Source organism: Colossoma macropomum, unplaced genomic scaffold (genome assembly GCF_904425465.1).
Source record: "Colossoma macropomum unplaced genomic scaffold, Colossoma_macropomum, whole genome shotgun sequence".
NCBI classification, from domain to species: domain Eukaryota; kingdom Metazoa; phylum Chordata; class Actinopteri; order Characiformes; family Serrasalmidae; genus Colossoma; species Colossoma macropomum.
The window spans coordinates 14,410,893-14,426,567 of record NW_023494808.1 but is presented as its reverse complement, the minus strand read 5'-3'; the positions used below and the strand labels follow the sequence as shown (position 1 = coordinate 14,426,567).

Sequence of the window (15,675 nt, the reverse complement as noted above, 5' to 3'; positions counted from 1 at the left end):
TTATTATATATTATGAATTGTTAATATAATGCATTATAAATAGTGTTAATAACATGTTATAATGTCAGTGCCAAAGAAGTCAGTCCCAGCTTGTAGAGCCTAAAGACAAACACTGGTGTACATTGACTTTCCCGCATTGTGCAAAACACTGATGGCAGCACTAGTTTAAACTCTGACATTTGAAGCCTGTAATGTGCTTTACTGTGTATGTTTTAGTGTTTCAGTAAATCCTTCAGTAAATACTTCAACTTGAGGCCTCACTCTTGACACTGGAGGAGGCTTTAGTACAGTATGCTTCACTTTACTTAGAGCGGACAAATACGACTTATGAGCTCTTATCATTTGTTATGATCAGTACTTATAATGTATTATGTTAACAATTCATAATGCACAATAAACATGGCTATAACGTATAGTGCATTTTTATAAATATTTATAGCTATGTTCATAATGTCTTATGAATGCATTATAACATGTTATGAATGTGTTTATAGATGCTTACAAAGGTGACATTCATAGAAAGTGTTACCAAGTTTTCAAAAAGATTTCCTAGTTTAGGATTTTCCAGTAAAGCATTTTAGAAAACTTGAAAGGCTTTGCGTGTTGAGCTAAATTCATTTTTATTGTTTGGCCCTTTGGATAAAAAGATTATCAGTAGATTGCTTGAATAGTAATATAATTGATACTGACAGCTCTGGTGGTACATGGCGATTATTGGTTTAATATTTATCCAAATGCAAATATTTGGACATTAATTTGATGTTGATGGAATGATAAAGGAATGGAGATGATGCTGAACCAATGATTTTCAGATTCCTCCAGCCATTACCTACCCTACGACAGGGACAGGTCAGGTAATAAGAACAACTAAGCAAATAGAGCAAACTAAGCAAACTGAACAAATAGCACTCTATTTGGAAAAAAGAGAAGAAATTATAAAAATAAAGAATTGGATGTTAGCCTTGATGCTACACAAATATGTTGTTGTGCAATTAAAACATGAAGTGAAAACAGTACACAAAGCCAACTTTTTGTTAAACTTACTCTGTTAAATACTTAGTATTTAGTATTTCAAATACTCTGAAAGCACTCTCCATTAAGCCACGTCTCAAATGCTAGCTGGTTACTTGCATTTATCACAATTGCAGGTTGGCTTGTAACTTTTTTACAACATGCTGGATAGATTTGGTTAGCACCAAGTAACAGCATGACATATGTGTGCGTACCTGTTTTTGAGTTGAGCTCCCGTGGGTCAGACTGTGTGCCGTTTTCATTAGTGCTTTTATGTAGGTTTATCATCATCTTCATCTTCTGTAACTTCATTGTTTCAGCCATTGCTGCGGCTGTAAGACCTACAATTAATACACATACACACCATAGAGAAAGTACAGGCAGTGTTCACAGGACAATTTTCCATATTTGTTCATTATTATCTTGCAGGAAAGTTTCTTCAACAAGCAATCTATGTCACTGTCTGCAGTGTGTGATCTAAATATTTCATTAACAGCCAGGGAAGTGGCCATTTCTGACCATTTTACAACTCAAGGTCGTCATTGATTTGTTTACAGACGGTCTGGTATGAGCTTTCTTTGTCACAAATCACTTTCTTCCTTCAGAAGACTCTATGAGGCTTCTTGACAGGCCTCACAAACACAGTGAGACATTAACCAGCCAAGCATGGCTAGTTTGCTAAACTGTACTGATCATGTCATTAGGTTCCTTTGATGCACTTTACTTGTACAGTTGTGTCAGTATTATTGAATACAGTAGTATTATTATCATCCATCCTTAGAAATCATTTGTCAATCATTATCTTCTCACTCTTCACTACCATAAGAACAGTTAGCCAAACCAAGCACCCATCCTTGGTTGCCTTGGATACCCCCACAGTGGTATTGATTAGAAACAACAGTTTAATGATAGACATGAAAACTGCTCTTTCTGTGTCCGTAGGGACAACCCTCTGCGCTCTCTCAAAGTTTAAACATGTCTACCCGCTGATTGATGTCTTTTGACAAGGTCACCTTCCCCCAACACGCAACATCAGTGTATTCTTCCAGGAAAGAAACATGTTGATAGAAATGAAAGGACGAAAGATCAGCTCTCACTGAACGCTAGCCTTTTAGTACATCATGACGCCTTTTCCATACAAACCTTTTTCAAGAGATCCTTAGCCTTCTAGAGCCCGGGAAAATGCTAGCTCAGATATATAAACCAAAACTTTGCTGCACAAGTAGCCAATAGGGGAAAAGTCATCCATCAGTGTTATTTGAGGATGTTTACTCTGAATGCAGCTTGAAAAGCTCTACCAGTAAAACTAGCATCAAAATATCACCTTGAAGTCAATGTGAATTGACAATCATAGTAATTTTGTTCCATACTATGAGGTGTTTCCGAGTGAAACATGGTATCTGGGAGGGTCTTTGAGCTTGCTAATCAATTTTGCCCAGTGATAGGTGGGATTGGTGGGAGGCTGGATGTAGTTTGGTTAAATTTCTTTGGCATGGCGATATGCCAAATGTCATGATTCATTAAGAGTGTCAATATTAAGAGTGCAGTAGTTCACTTAAAAGATGCAGGCTAACGTTAAGCCTAACTAAAGACTAAAAAGACTGGAAGAACACTGTCAAAAGACTGTAGCTTTCTAAGGTACAGAAAAATCACAGATCAATGGTGATGCACTGCATCAACAATGACTGCCATCGTTGTGGGATTTGCATTAATTGCACACATCGCACCCAGTGCTAGAAGTGGAGTTGCTGATAATCACATGCAGGCCCTTCAGCACTGCATCCATCTGTGAACGGATTTTTTTCCTTCTTTACCAGACTGTTTTTCTATAAGACTAACATAGCCCCTTGTAGTGAACAGTGAAAAAGCTGCGACAGTTCAGAAGATCCCCAAGCACGTCTGTGCTAACCATGAGAGTGTCTTTTTCTTCCACCATTAATTTTCAAAGAATACATACAAATATAGAAGCTTAAAGATATTTAAAAAAAGTTGTGTGAAACTCTGTTACTGAAACCTATTTACCCTGTTATGGGCACAGGAAACCTAATACATCACATGAAAAACAGGATATCAAGACCCTTTCTAACAGCAAGGCCAAGAGAGTAAAGCGAAGAGAAAACAGATTTTGGTAATCTATAAAACATATTTGGTAATGACAACTGTTACATTCCTGTTACCATCAGCCATGTTAGACTGAATTAGGATGGAAAAAAACTGAATTCATGGCTACTATTGAACTGAGATAATGGGTTTCGTGATTCAGCCGTCAAGTGGCTATGTAGGGAATATTTATCTTTTTAAAAGCATCATATGAAATTAATATTGCTCTATGCCATATTATTAATGCAAGTAACAAAATTCTTAATAAGTGAGTAAGTGTAATATGTTCAATATGTACAATAACATTTTCTAAAAAAGTTGTGATGCTGGGCAAAATGTAAATAAAAACATAATGCAATGATGTGCAAATCATTTAAACCCAATATTTCATTGAAAATAGTATAAAGACAACATTCAAATGTTGAAACTGAGAAATTTTTTCAATAAACAATAAATATTTGCACATTTTGAACTTGCCAACAACACGTTCCAAAAAAGGTGGGACAGGGGCAACAAAAGGCTGCTAAAGTTGTTGGCAGCATGTCAGTACCATGATTGGGTATAAAAAAAGCATCCCAGAGAGGCTGAGTCTTTCAGAAATAAAGATGAGGAGGGGTTCACCATTCTGTGAAAGACCGCATGAGCAAATAATTCAAGAATAACATATTTCAACATAAAACGGCAAAGAACGTCTGCTTTTCATCATCTATGGTACATAACATTTAAAGATTCAGAGAATTTGGAGAAATCTCTGTATGCAAGGGACAAAGCCAAAAACCAGTATTTGCTGGCCATGATCTTCGGGCCCTCAGGAGGCACTCCATTAAAGCAAACATGATTCTGTACAGGAAATCATTGCATGGGCTCAGAAACACTTCTGAAAAACACTGTCTGTGAAAACAGTTCGTCACTGCATCCACAAATGCATGTTAAACTCTAAAACGCAAAGAAGAAACCACATATAAACAGGATCCAGAAATGCTGCCACCTTCTCTGGGCCTGAGCTCATTTAAAATGGACTAAGGGGAAGTGGGAAAAGTGCTCTGTGGTCTGATGAATTGACATTTGAAATTCTTTTTGGAAATCATGGACACTGTGTCCTCCGGGCTAAAGACCACTCAGCTTGTTATCAGTACACAGTTCAAAAGCCAGTATTCATGATGGTATAGGGGTGCATTAGTGCACATGGTATGGGTGACATGCACATCTGTGAAGGCACCATTAATGCTAACATATGCTGCCATCCAGATGACATCTTTTTCAGGGAAGGCCTTGACCACATTCTGCATGTATCACAGCAGCATTGCACCATATTAAAAGAGTCCAGGTGCTAAACTGCCCTGCCTGCAGTCCAGACCTGTCACCACTGAAAATATTTGGCACATTATGTAATGGAAAATACGACAAATGAGCCCCCAACCTGTTGAGAAGCTGAAATCCTATATCAAACAAGAATGGGAAAACATTTCACTTTCAAAACTACAGCAGTTGATCTCCTCAGTTCCCAAACGCTTACAGAGTGTTGTTAAAGAAGAGGTGATAAAACACAGTGGTAAACATGTCCCCATCCCATCATTTTTGGAACGTGTTGCTGGCATCAAATTCAAAATGGGCATATTTTTTTCAAAAAACAATCACATTTCTGAACTTCAACATTTGATATGTTGTCTTTGTAGTTTCCTTTAAAAATATGATTTACATCATTTGCATATCATTGCATTCTATTTTTATATACATTCTGCACAGCACCCTAACATTTTTGGAAATGAGTTCGTATTATAATACTTCGCTAAAGGAAAAAATAATCACATTTCTGTAACACCTTCCCTGTACCGTGTTCCCAACACCGTTTACATAAACTACATTTATATATTCAAAAAAGTGCATATTTTTCTTGGACAAAAGTTTCAAACCATCAGTCCCACATGCATGTCATAGCATTTGCTTTGAGCCAAGCAGTAGAATCACTTTCTACAAGCTGAATTGCCCTGTGTCTTGAAAGCAGGAATATTACTGAACCATCAAAAGATGTCCTTCACACTTCACAATGAAGCAGATCAAGGGTGCCTTCAAAGCCATGAGAAACTACAGCTGAAACATCTTTAATGCTGACCTCCACACAACCATGAGAGTACTCACAGGCTGCTTCACAGTCGTCTAAAAGATAGAAATCCTTGTGAATGACAGGACAAAAGAACTGTTCCAGAAGCTACAGAATAGAAACTGTTTTTGATAGTAAGGCAAGACATTGCTATAAAGCCTTCTGTGCAATACACAGCTAATACACACTATGAAATCTAGTGTAGTTCGCAAACAACAGTACCACTGATGCCAAGCACCACTAACAAGGCAACCTATCTGCCTAGCTGATGTGCTGTATTCTGCATGAGTGAATGATTCCCATTTCATTAAACAGCTGTCACCAACAGCTGCAGCATCAAATGCCACTTGCATGTGTGTAGGGCATGCATAGGTCTCAACATAAGCCTAACAAAAATAAGGAGACCCTACAGGACCCTACAGCAGATTGTGAGGACAGCTGAGAAGATCACTGGGGAGTCTTTACCCTTTATCATAAACAGTGCATTCGCAAGACAGCCAGCACCATGGACAAGCCCTCTCACCCCTCTCCTGGACTCTAATCCCTTGTGCCATCTGACTGAAGGTGCCTGTGCATCAGTTCCACCACCAACAGACTCTGCAACAGCTTCTTCCCTGAGGTAGTCAGACTGCATGAGCAATTTTACAGTCAAGCCAATTAAGTGCTTGGGGCTGCAATCGACTAACATACCCCACAGGGAAGTCAACCAGCTCACAAACATATGAATGAAAAAAATTCAAAAGTTTTTCTGTAGACACACAATCTACTCCAAGAACACAAAACTGTTCTACTTCTATTACTACTTCTTTCCAACCGTAATGGGGTCACTTTACTTTTTACTTCCAGGGAAAAGTCTCACAATCTCACAATGCTCATTACTTTACATTTTTTTACATCACTTTCTAAGTATCTAATCCTCATTCTAAATGAATTCAGCCAATGCCTCCATCATGAAATATCAAGAAAATGTGATTAAAAGCTATTTTTAAGTAATCAATTGGCATCAATATTACATCAAAATAGCTTCTGATTCCTTTCTGAAAGAAAACCAAAGCCTTTAAATTACCAAAATGAAATGTTCCAATCAATGATGCCATACGTTTGACATCAACAACTGTTCCTGTCCTTTTATCTGCTTGGATCATCTGCCATCTGCTTCAAATTACTTCAGATTTTACAGAATTAATAACAGGCTACTAGTGCAGGCATAATTAAACTGAAACAACTATTTACCGAGTTAAAACATAAAATAGCAGAAATGAACCAACTAGTACGCACCAGGTGGTAAAGCAAGACAAGTAGGACCATTTACACGTCCGACAGCGAAAAGAATTTCAAGGGGACAAGGTTAAAGGTTATTTCTTGCCATGTTTTTTTTTTCTACACTGAATAGTTAAAGGGGTTTCACAAACATTTTATTATGAAACTTATATTTCCATAAGACTACAGCACCGGAGCTCAGTTCTGTTTGCCGTTAAAAAGAGCCGAAGACGCTAAAGATCCATTTTGCTCTGGCCTAGTTTAAACAGGGAATGCAGTATTAACTACCATTTCTTAAAAGCTCACTTAAATATCAAACAGTGAGGCTACTCTCCCCGTTTACTTGTGTGTCACTTTAGCACTTTGTGTGCCGTTGTAGATAAATAATTAAAAATATTATTTTTTCTTGTTCATATTTAACTATTTTACATTTAGCTTTGAACACTAGAATAACAAATGCCCTTATCTAGTGACTATGTCTTCCAAGTTGGCCAATGTGTTCCTTTTACTTTTGTTTCCAGCAACTCGCTCTCGGCTAATGCCGATGTAACATGCTCAATTGGTCAAAAGAGCTGACAATGAGCCATTAGTTCCCTCAAGCAATGACACGCACCAACATGAAACGCAAGTTTACCTAACGCTGAGCACCATGAGAAACCAGCGCCTGAGTCTTCTTCCATTAGACGAGGGGCATTTGGCAGGCTAACTTAGGGTGCATTACAGCCATCTACTGAGGGCTAACTACACTCCTCACACATGCGTGTTTTAACCAATTTTGTCAGTCAGTCAGGAAGTAAGCAAAAATGCCTTTCTAGGCTGGCTTGCTAAGTGGTCAATAAAGGTGAAAACAAAGGTGCAATAAAGGTGAAAATAAAAAATTAACAAAAAGAATTAGAACATTTTCCCTCATTCAAAAAGGGAATATGCATTGTAGTGCATGATACCTTGCACATCAGGCATTAACTGCAGTATTACCTCTTGGTGACAGGAAGGCTGGGGGGAGTAGGCCAGGAGCTCCATGGTGCAGAAGCTGTCCTGAACTGTCCTGCATGTTGGTTCTATAAGAGCGTTTCGGGGGCCGGCCTGGGCGAGAGCTGCAATGGGTGCAAACACAGAGACTGTTAGGTGCAAAGGTGATGAATCTGGGTTGTTCTTGACCTGCTGTGGTTTAACCTGACAATATATGAGATTTTGGTATTTAAGTGTTCATGTACCATGGCTTAAACAAACAGTTAGAACCACACCTTTGCATCCATGACCATGATGGCTTTTGAGAGACAAAAATTCCGCATCCATTTCAAAAGGAATACAAGTTTGGAGGTGCTAGTACCATTTTCTGTACATGTTCAGTCATCAGGAACAGGAGCAGCCTTCAAAACATGAATATTTCTGAGAGACCCTTAATACTCAATCATACTTGATTGTTTAAATTAGCCAATTTACTTGAACACAATGGTACAGAGTACAAGCATAATGCATCTGAAGGACAAGTGAAATTAATAAACAACTGCATAGTAACTCACACGTGAACATTAAAATTTTTCTGCCATGCTGGTCAAGCAGCTGTAAATAAAACCATCCACCATGACTGGACCTAGTCTGTATCAAAAAGGATTTTGGGCAAGAAGCTGCTGCTGAGTCCACACTGATGTAGTCTTCACCAAAGCTCGCTCTTACATTAGAGGCCATGAAGTTGGTGAGTGAGCACCTCTTCGACCACCAAAATGAGAAACAGGCCATGACCTTGTAGACCTATTCGTCATGTACAAAGGGTAATTAAAGACTCCAAGGTGCAACAGTTCGGAATATATTTGGACAGGTTTGAATGATTGGGGGAAAATACCTAATAGCGATTTTTTAAATGCAGTGATTGTCTATAAATGAATTTCCAGGCTTGTTTTTTTGCCAAAGAAGACAAGAATATCCATTTTTTTGGCATGAAGCTTGAACAAGTGTACTCATGTACATCTGACTAATGTACACCTGGAGTTCTCCTTTTATCAAAATGCATGTAATTGTGTTGGGTGAATTATTACCAAACGCAGTTAACTATTTTGTACATCTAAACATACTCAATAGCAATGTTTGACTGTCCTCCTACACACTGGCTGTCAGAGAGTTGTATTTAAAATAATGTTGCATAGATTGCTCTTTCTGATCACAGCAAGGATACTCTCTCTCACTCCCTCCTGCACTCTGCTCTCCTCCATCATGCACGATAACACATCCCCTACTTATTCACATTTTCAGCCTGCCTTCCTCTCTCTGTCCTCTCCTTTGACAAACAGAGGACACCATGGCAATCCAATAAACAACCGTGTGAGAGTCCCTGGGGCGGAACAGAAGTGCCAAGTCAGCAGAGTCAAGGATGACACCTTGCAAATGGACAGGAGAACACAAGCAGAATTCCTAAACGGCAGCGTGAATGCATGAGCAAGAGGATGAGAGAAAAAAAAGCACCTACTAAATGCGTACAAAAAAGCAAAGAATTTACAGTATTTTATATTATATATATATATATATATGTATACACACACTTTTCTTTCAGTAATTTTATCACAAGATATGCTATGCTATATGCTATATAAGCACTCAGTCTAATGATAAGGAGGGTAGGAGAAAAGCCAGTAGTCACTTGCAAAGAGTTGCAGGACAACCTCCACACTGGAACAACAGTTACACAGAGAACCATAGGCAACGAACTGCACCCCACACAAATCTTCTCTGTTAAAAAAGACACCGAGATATGTATCTAATATTTACAGAAAGCAGAACCCTCTTAGAACAATAGTACTCTTTCGACAGACGAAACAGAACTCTCTCTAATTCAGCTCATCATATTTGGAGAATGAAGTTTTGTGTGCATGATCCCAAGAACTGCATGCCCGGAGTGGAGTATAGAGGTGAGAGCATCATGATACGGGGTCACGCTTCTCTGCAAACAATACTGGGGCATTACAAGTCATGCACACATGAATGGAGCGATTTACTGTGACATATTAGAGGAGAATATAACCTTATCAGCAAAAAAAGAGGAGAGGATGGATGTTTCAACTCCCAAGGCCTCAACTGAAACACAATCTTGCAAAAAAAGCTAATGACTTCTTAGCACAGATGTAGGATTTGCCAACAGCTTTACAACTAAATACTAGAGTTATTTATTTGTCTAAAGACCTTTTTCAGTTTTTAAAATCTCTCTTGGTTTATGCTTATGAATATGTCCTTTTTTGTGTAAATTTGAACTGTATGCGTATTAAATAACAAAAACAAACATGTCTAAGTACTTGTTTTCCCTAACTTTAACAACTGAAGTAAATTTTAAATTCTGTTATTGTGCAAAAACAGAAATGAATAATGTATAGAGAAACAGATGGTACGTAAGTGTAAGCACGAGAGCGCTTTTCTGGGCTTGGCAAACAGTGCTAAATGGTTCTGAATTTCTTTTGTAATTTCTCCTATATGTGCTTCAAAAAAAATTGTGTGTACAACTACGACCATCAGACGCTACTGGAATTTCATGCTATCAGTAGCAGCTTTTACCCGCAGATTCTCAGCCTGATACGAGGACCAGGCTCCACGACTGCAACGTCATCTGATGCAGCTCACTGAGAAGCAGTACAAGTCACATGCAATTTACAACTTATTAATTGACTCAAAGCAAAATTCTGGCACTACTGCGTTCAATTCATGCCCAGGTAATCGTAAACATGCTAATCTCCAAGTCCAGAAACTCCAACTTCCACAAGACAAAAATTCAACAAAAATTATCCAACCAATTTACCATCGTTTCTGGTTTTATTTTACAACAATGTGAGGTGTGCATGGCTGTTAACAGTAGAATAACTTTCCCAAATCAATTTACAAGAAGCACTTATTACCTACCTTGTACGCTAATCCATTAGCATGGTTTCTAGTAAGGTTAATGCTAATCGGAACATCTGTTTATTAAATGTAATTTCAGAAGACCATCTAAAATTATATAAACCTTCAGCATCAGGAATAATTGGCAATAATTATTCTGTGATATAAAACAGACAGCTGCTGTAGAACAGGAAAAACATGTATCTCTCTCAGCAAGCAGAAAGATAAATGTCCATCATGCTGCAAGATTTGAAAAAAAATAGTGACTGGGGATGTATCCTCAACATATGTAGATCTGTATCAACTGTTTTACAGACTTGGCTATAAGGAGCTGAGGCTGTCTGGCAGTTTTTATAAAACCTGTGAATAAATTTCAAGTGAATTATTTTGTGGCCAAGAGGAGAAAAATATCTGCTTCCCCATAGAGGAACCAGAGTCGCAAGAGCAATGGCTAATCAGAGTGCTCGTTACCACACTGCAGAAACAGGACATGTCATCTTCCTGTGAGATCCATCTGCTCTAAGCACTCAAAGAGCCATTCTTTGGAGTGATGCCATACACCCCCAACTTTTGGTTTCCAATGGAACCAAAAGTTGGGGGTGTATGGCATCTTGAATGTATGCCACCCTGTGTTTCTGGCAGTGGTACAGTACCTCAATAAAAGAAAATATATTTAAAAAAACTGATGTTTTACTGTCCAGCAGCTTGTTTCCCCAAAACTCACTTAACTATAAAAGTGCTTTATATGACAGCATTTCCTACAAAAAAAACAGTTCTCACTTAAGGTTCGAGTTACCAATACGTTTATCCAAAAGTTGTATTTGACGTTTCCATCTCTTATTTAATGTATGTAACAACTTGTGTAACTTTGGCTTCCCTGACTTCCTCATAACCTATTGATAATAATAATAAACAAAATGTCATTATTATTATTATTTACCCATCAGAACCTTTACGTAAGAGATCACATTTCTCTGCAAATTACAGATGTTTAAGCACTTTCTACTAAGACTGAAGCCTTTTCTAGACACCTCTCTCTGTAGGAGCTGAAAAGTGGCGACATTCCTTTTGCTCTCGTCTCCCCCTTTTTTCTAATATCATATCACAAAATATTTGGTGCGTCTCAGGACAAACAATACCTCTATACATAGATCCTGGCATGAACAATTTAAAGAACAGTTTTTGTAAATGTAAAAGGTTCTATACCAGTTTAAATATCATTATAATTATTATTATTATTGTTCCAATTAAAGAACTGTAAGAAAAATAAATCCTAAAAATGGTTCCTAAATAGTCCATGGTTTGGATATAAGGTGTCGGCCCAATTTAACACCTAGAGAGAGTGCAGCTGAATAATATGAGATTCTCAAACTTGAGAAGTGGAGACTCCACCTGCTCTTGGAGGTCTGCTCAACCTGCTTAGTTCCATCTGATCTAACTCATCTGATCTACATAATTAAAGAGGTAAAGAACATTAGAGTGAGCGGCATTCAAACTGGGTAGCCGACACTGTTAAGTGACAAAGAAAATGCTGAAAAAATGTAAACTCAACCAAATGGTACATCCTCATAAAATGTCTACAGCTCAAATATAGCAGTTTTATTTACTGTCAAAAACGATTCCGCCACAAAAAAAATGTATGTTTTAGGCCAAAACTTTATCTTGAAATTATCGTAAAACAACATTTCAGGCATCAGACAGAATTTTCGGAATTCTCTCATGTAATAACTTTCTGTGAGCTAGATTTTAGGGGCATTAAACGCTTCTGCGTCTGGTTTCCATCACCACCAAACAACTCTGAATGACTTTCTTTACATCTTAATGATTTAATTATGCAGAAATTGCCGAACCATCTGTGTAACTCTCTTAAGTCTGTTTAGCTCTACTTGATCAATGGCCACATCTAATAATTGACAAAGATGAAATTTCAGCATTATTCAGATGTTTTTCAGAAAAGTGAAAATGCAAATACACTGCTAGTTGTTAACTGCCAATTTTTTTTTATTTTGGATGTATGTGTCTTTTAAGTGAGATGATAGCCAGGCGACTTGCATGCTTATCTTTTGGCAAGAGCTAGCAAAGCATTTTCAGAACTTCACTTTCCCATAGATGATGCACAGTAAACAAGCAGAAAAGTTGTTGAACTTTCATCTTGTTTTTTTCTTAAATAACCAGACATTTAAACTGCAGAATCAGCTTACAAATGGGCCCTGCAATCTCCCCTGCTAGTCTGGTCAGCACAGAGGGGTCTGCCATTCTCTACCCCACTGGCTATAAAGCCACCGAAGATTTGTTGAGACTAGACTTGGCTCAAACATATGATTTTAAATATCACTATTACTGCCATTCAGAAACAAAGCACAACAACCTTTTGTCATCATTTCAACAATCTTGGTTCCACTGAACACATGCTTCACCAAAGGTCTGGTGAGGGTCAACATTATGATGAATCATTGCAAAATGGAAATTTTTTTCAGTATAATTCAATTGCTGAGAGATAAATGAAGTCATTCAAAGTGCTTTGAAGTAAAATGGCACATTGTAGAGAAGCCTCATGACTTTACAATTTCTTTACAATGGTGGTGATAGGAAGCAAAGCAAACACAGCTATTTTATATGCTATCCAAAATGAAATGCAGTAAACCTACATGTGTCAAGCAGTAATGTTGAAAATAGTAAAAACAGTATAAAATCTTAGGAAAAAAAAAAAGTTTTCTTTGCGGACTATTTTGTTGTACAATGTCACGTATGTACCTCTCCACCATGAATGGCCTTTCAAAATATGCTTTAGGCTATAATTCAAAACTATCCATAAAACAATGTCTCAGGCATCAGGCAGCGTATTAATAACCCTTTCATTGAATAACTTCTTTTTGTGGTGTAGCTGTTAGAGGCTTTAAATGGGGACTCCGTTAATTTTTTGTTTTTTTATTCTACGAATAAATGGCTGAGATGTAAACAAAGTCATTCAAAGTGGTTTAATGCCAAAAACTCCATTCTAGAGAAACTTACTGAATCAGAACTGTTCACAGTTGAGGAGAAAGGAACCAGACATCTAAAGACTTTAATGCTTCTGAACGCTCCCTCACAAGTAATAACACGAAATAGTTATGACCTGATATCTGACACCTTGTTTAATGATCATTTTGCAATAATGGCTTAAAATACATTTTAATCTATTTATTTTAATTCATTAATGGTGTTGCATTGCAAAATAGTCCCCAAAGAAAACTTATATTTTCAGATTTATGCCTACCTTCATCAAATTTTACATTTTAAAAAATTCAGAAAACACGTGTAGGTCCACTGGTGATTTTGGATAGTAAATAAAATGGCTAAATTTGTGTTGTATACATGGCGACCCCTGGTTCCAGTTTCTCTACAATTAACCGTTTCACATCAGACCACTCTGAATGACTGTTTACCTCTTAAGGACTGACTTAAGGACTTAAGGACCGAATTATTCAGAAATTTTGAAAAAACAATGGTGGAATTACCCTTTAATAAGTACCCAGCAGGCTCTACGGTGTTGAAGCAAGTCCAAATTAACACAAAAAGAACACTAAGACTTTATTCAGCACTGGTAATTTTGTTGAGCATCCAGTTTAAAACAGTTAATCCAAAGACCAGGGTTCAAAACATACATAACAACACTGACTAACAGCACTTTTATACAGTTTTTAAAATGACTACGTTAATCAACCATATTGATACACATAATTAGGTTGAGGCAGCATTTTGCAAAATTGTTTTTTTGAGTACTTAATAAGTTTAAAAAATGAGAACTTTAAAAAGGAAGGTAAACATCTCAGAGACGTTACCTTCTCATTTCTCCACACGAATGTCTACACTCTTGAAAAAGCTGGTTTCATAAGGGTTCTCTAGTAATGGCAACAGTTCTATCTAGAACCATCAGAGCTACACAGAACCATTTCATGCGTAAATGGCTCTTCACGTGGTGAAATTATTCTTTAGATTGATGAAGAATGTGTTGTATATGGTTCTATATACAAGCTTTTTGAAAATGGTTCTATATAAAGTGTTCTGCTATTGTTACGATGTCAAGCTTCTAACAACAGAACCCTTTTTGGTACTATATACAACCATATACAATGCATACTCCACCAACCTGAAGAACCATTTCAGCATGAAATTATTCTATATAGAACTCATGGTTCTAAATAAAACCACTGCCTTTACTAAACAACCCTTGAAGGGCCATCTTATTTTTTAAGAGTGTACATTGTTACGAAGCGTGCTAAACCTTAAAAAAGAATGAAAAAAAGACTTTTACATACTTCTATAGCGATCATACTGAACAGTGTGCTCACCTCGCGCTGGTACAGTCGTTATAGAGCGCCTCGAAATCCCTCCTCGAGATGAGTTTGCAGCGGTTGACCCCGGGCTGGATGGCGCCCACCCCGCGCAGCACGCGCACCTGCTCCACGGTGCAGACCACGGGGCGCGCGCGCAGCCGCTTCAGCTTGGTGTAGACGGTGTGCAGCCCACCGACCAGGTGCTTCAGGAAGAGCTCGAACACCTGCGGGAGGCAGATCAGCTCCTGTCCGTCCACGCGGAACGACGCCACCTTCAGCCCGCGCACTTCCACCAGTCTGCATTCGTTCGCCACCGTCGAGCCGCTCAGCGAGCCAGTGGGCGCTCGCGGAGGAGAAGCGGGCGGGCTGAAGCTAAACGGGTCTGTCCCAAACTGCCTCGCGGAGAGAGTAGAACCCGGAGAGATCAGCGGAGGAGTTGAGGGGACGTCCATGCTTTACATCACAGACGCCCTTTTGGAGAGTCTTTCAGCCTCGGACATTTGGCATACGTTCCTTTGCTCTATCTTTTCTCCATTTTTTAACTCTCGCTTGTTTGCACTGAACCGTAAAGAGACATATAAGAATGTAGACCTCCCTCTGTTGTGCGCGTGCTCTGCGCTATTTTTCCCCACTCGTATTCCGTCAAACCCCGCCTCCCGTACTAAGATTGGCTAAGAACTGTCCAACCGGTAGACGGCTGGCTGCTGAGTATGCACTACAACCAGAGAACGTGCAGAGAAAACCGCCGCTCTGTAATATGCTCCGAGGTTCTCAAAGGCTAGAGGGCGCTCCCGAGCGAGTCCAAAATGAATGGGTTAATATGGCGCATCTGAGCAAAAGTTTGTAAACATTTGTATATAAAAGAATGCATTAATTTTTCGTTGATACTTCACATACATGATACAAATGATACAAACATGATAAACATGATAGAAACAAAGCTAAACTGGACTTGTTTGTGCCTTTATGCACACACAAGAAGGAGAGACATTACTGCAGCGCTCACCGCTATTAAAAGAGGCACTG

At 38.4% G+C, this 15,675-nt stretch overlaps 1 protein-coding gene across 1 annotated transcript in view; it reads right to left on the bottom strand.

Moving 5' to 3' along the window:
- Positions 1-15,271, bottom strand: part of dachb (dachshund b) — a 35,042-nt gene extending 19,771 nt beyond the window's left edge. Inside the window, exons 1-3 of the mRNA XM_036557744.1 lie at positions 14,665-15,271; positions 7,448-7,566; positions 1,227-1,352 (exon numbers count right to left, since the gene is read on the bottom strand). Of these exons, the coding sequence (XP_036413637.1) occupies positions 1,227-1,352; positions 7,448-7,566; positions 14,665-15,101 (682 nt within the window). The 5' untranslated portion in view covers positions 15,102-15,271. The remainder of the gene's footprint in view (positions 1-1,226; positions 1,353-7,447; positions 7,567-14,664) is intronic.
- Between the last annotated feature and the right edge of the window lie 404 nt (positions 15,272-15,675).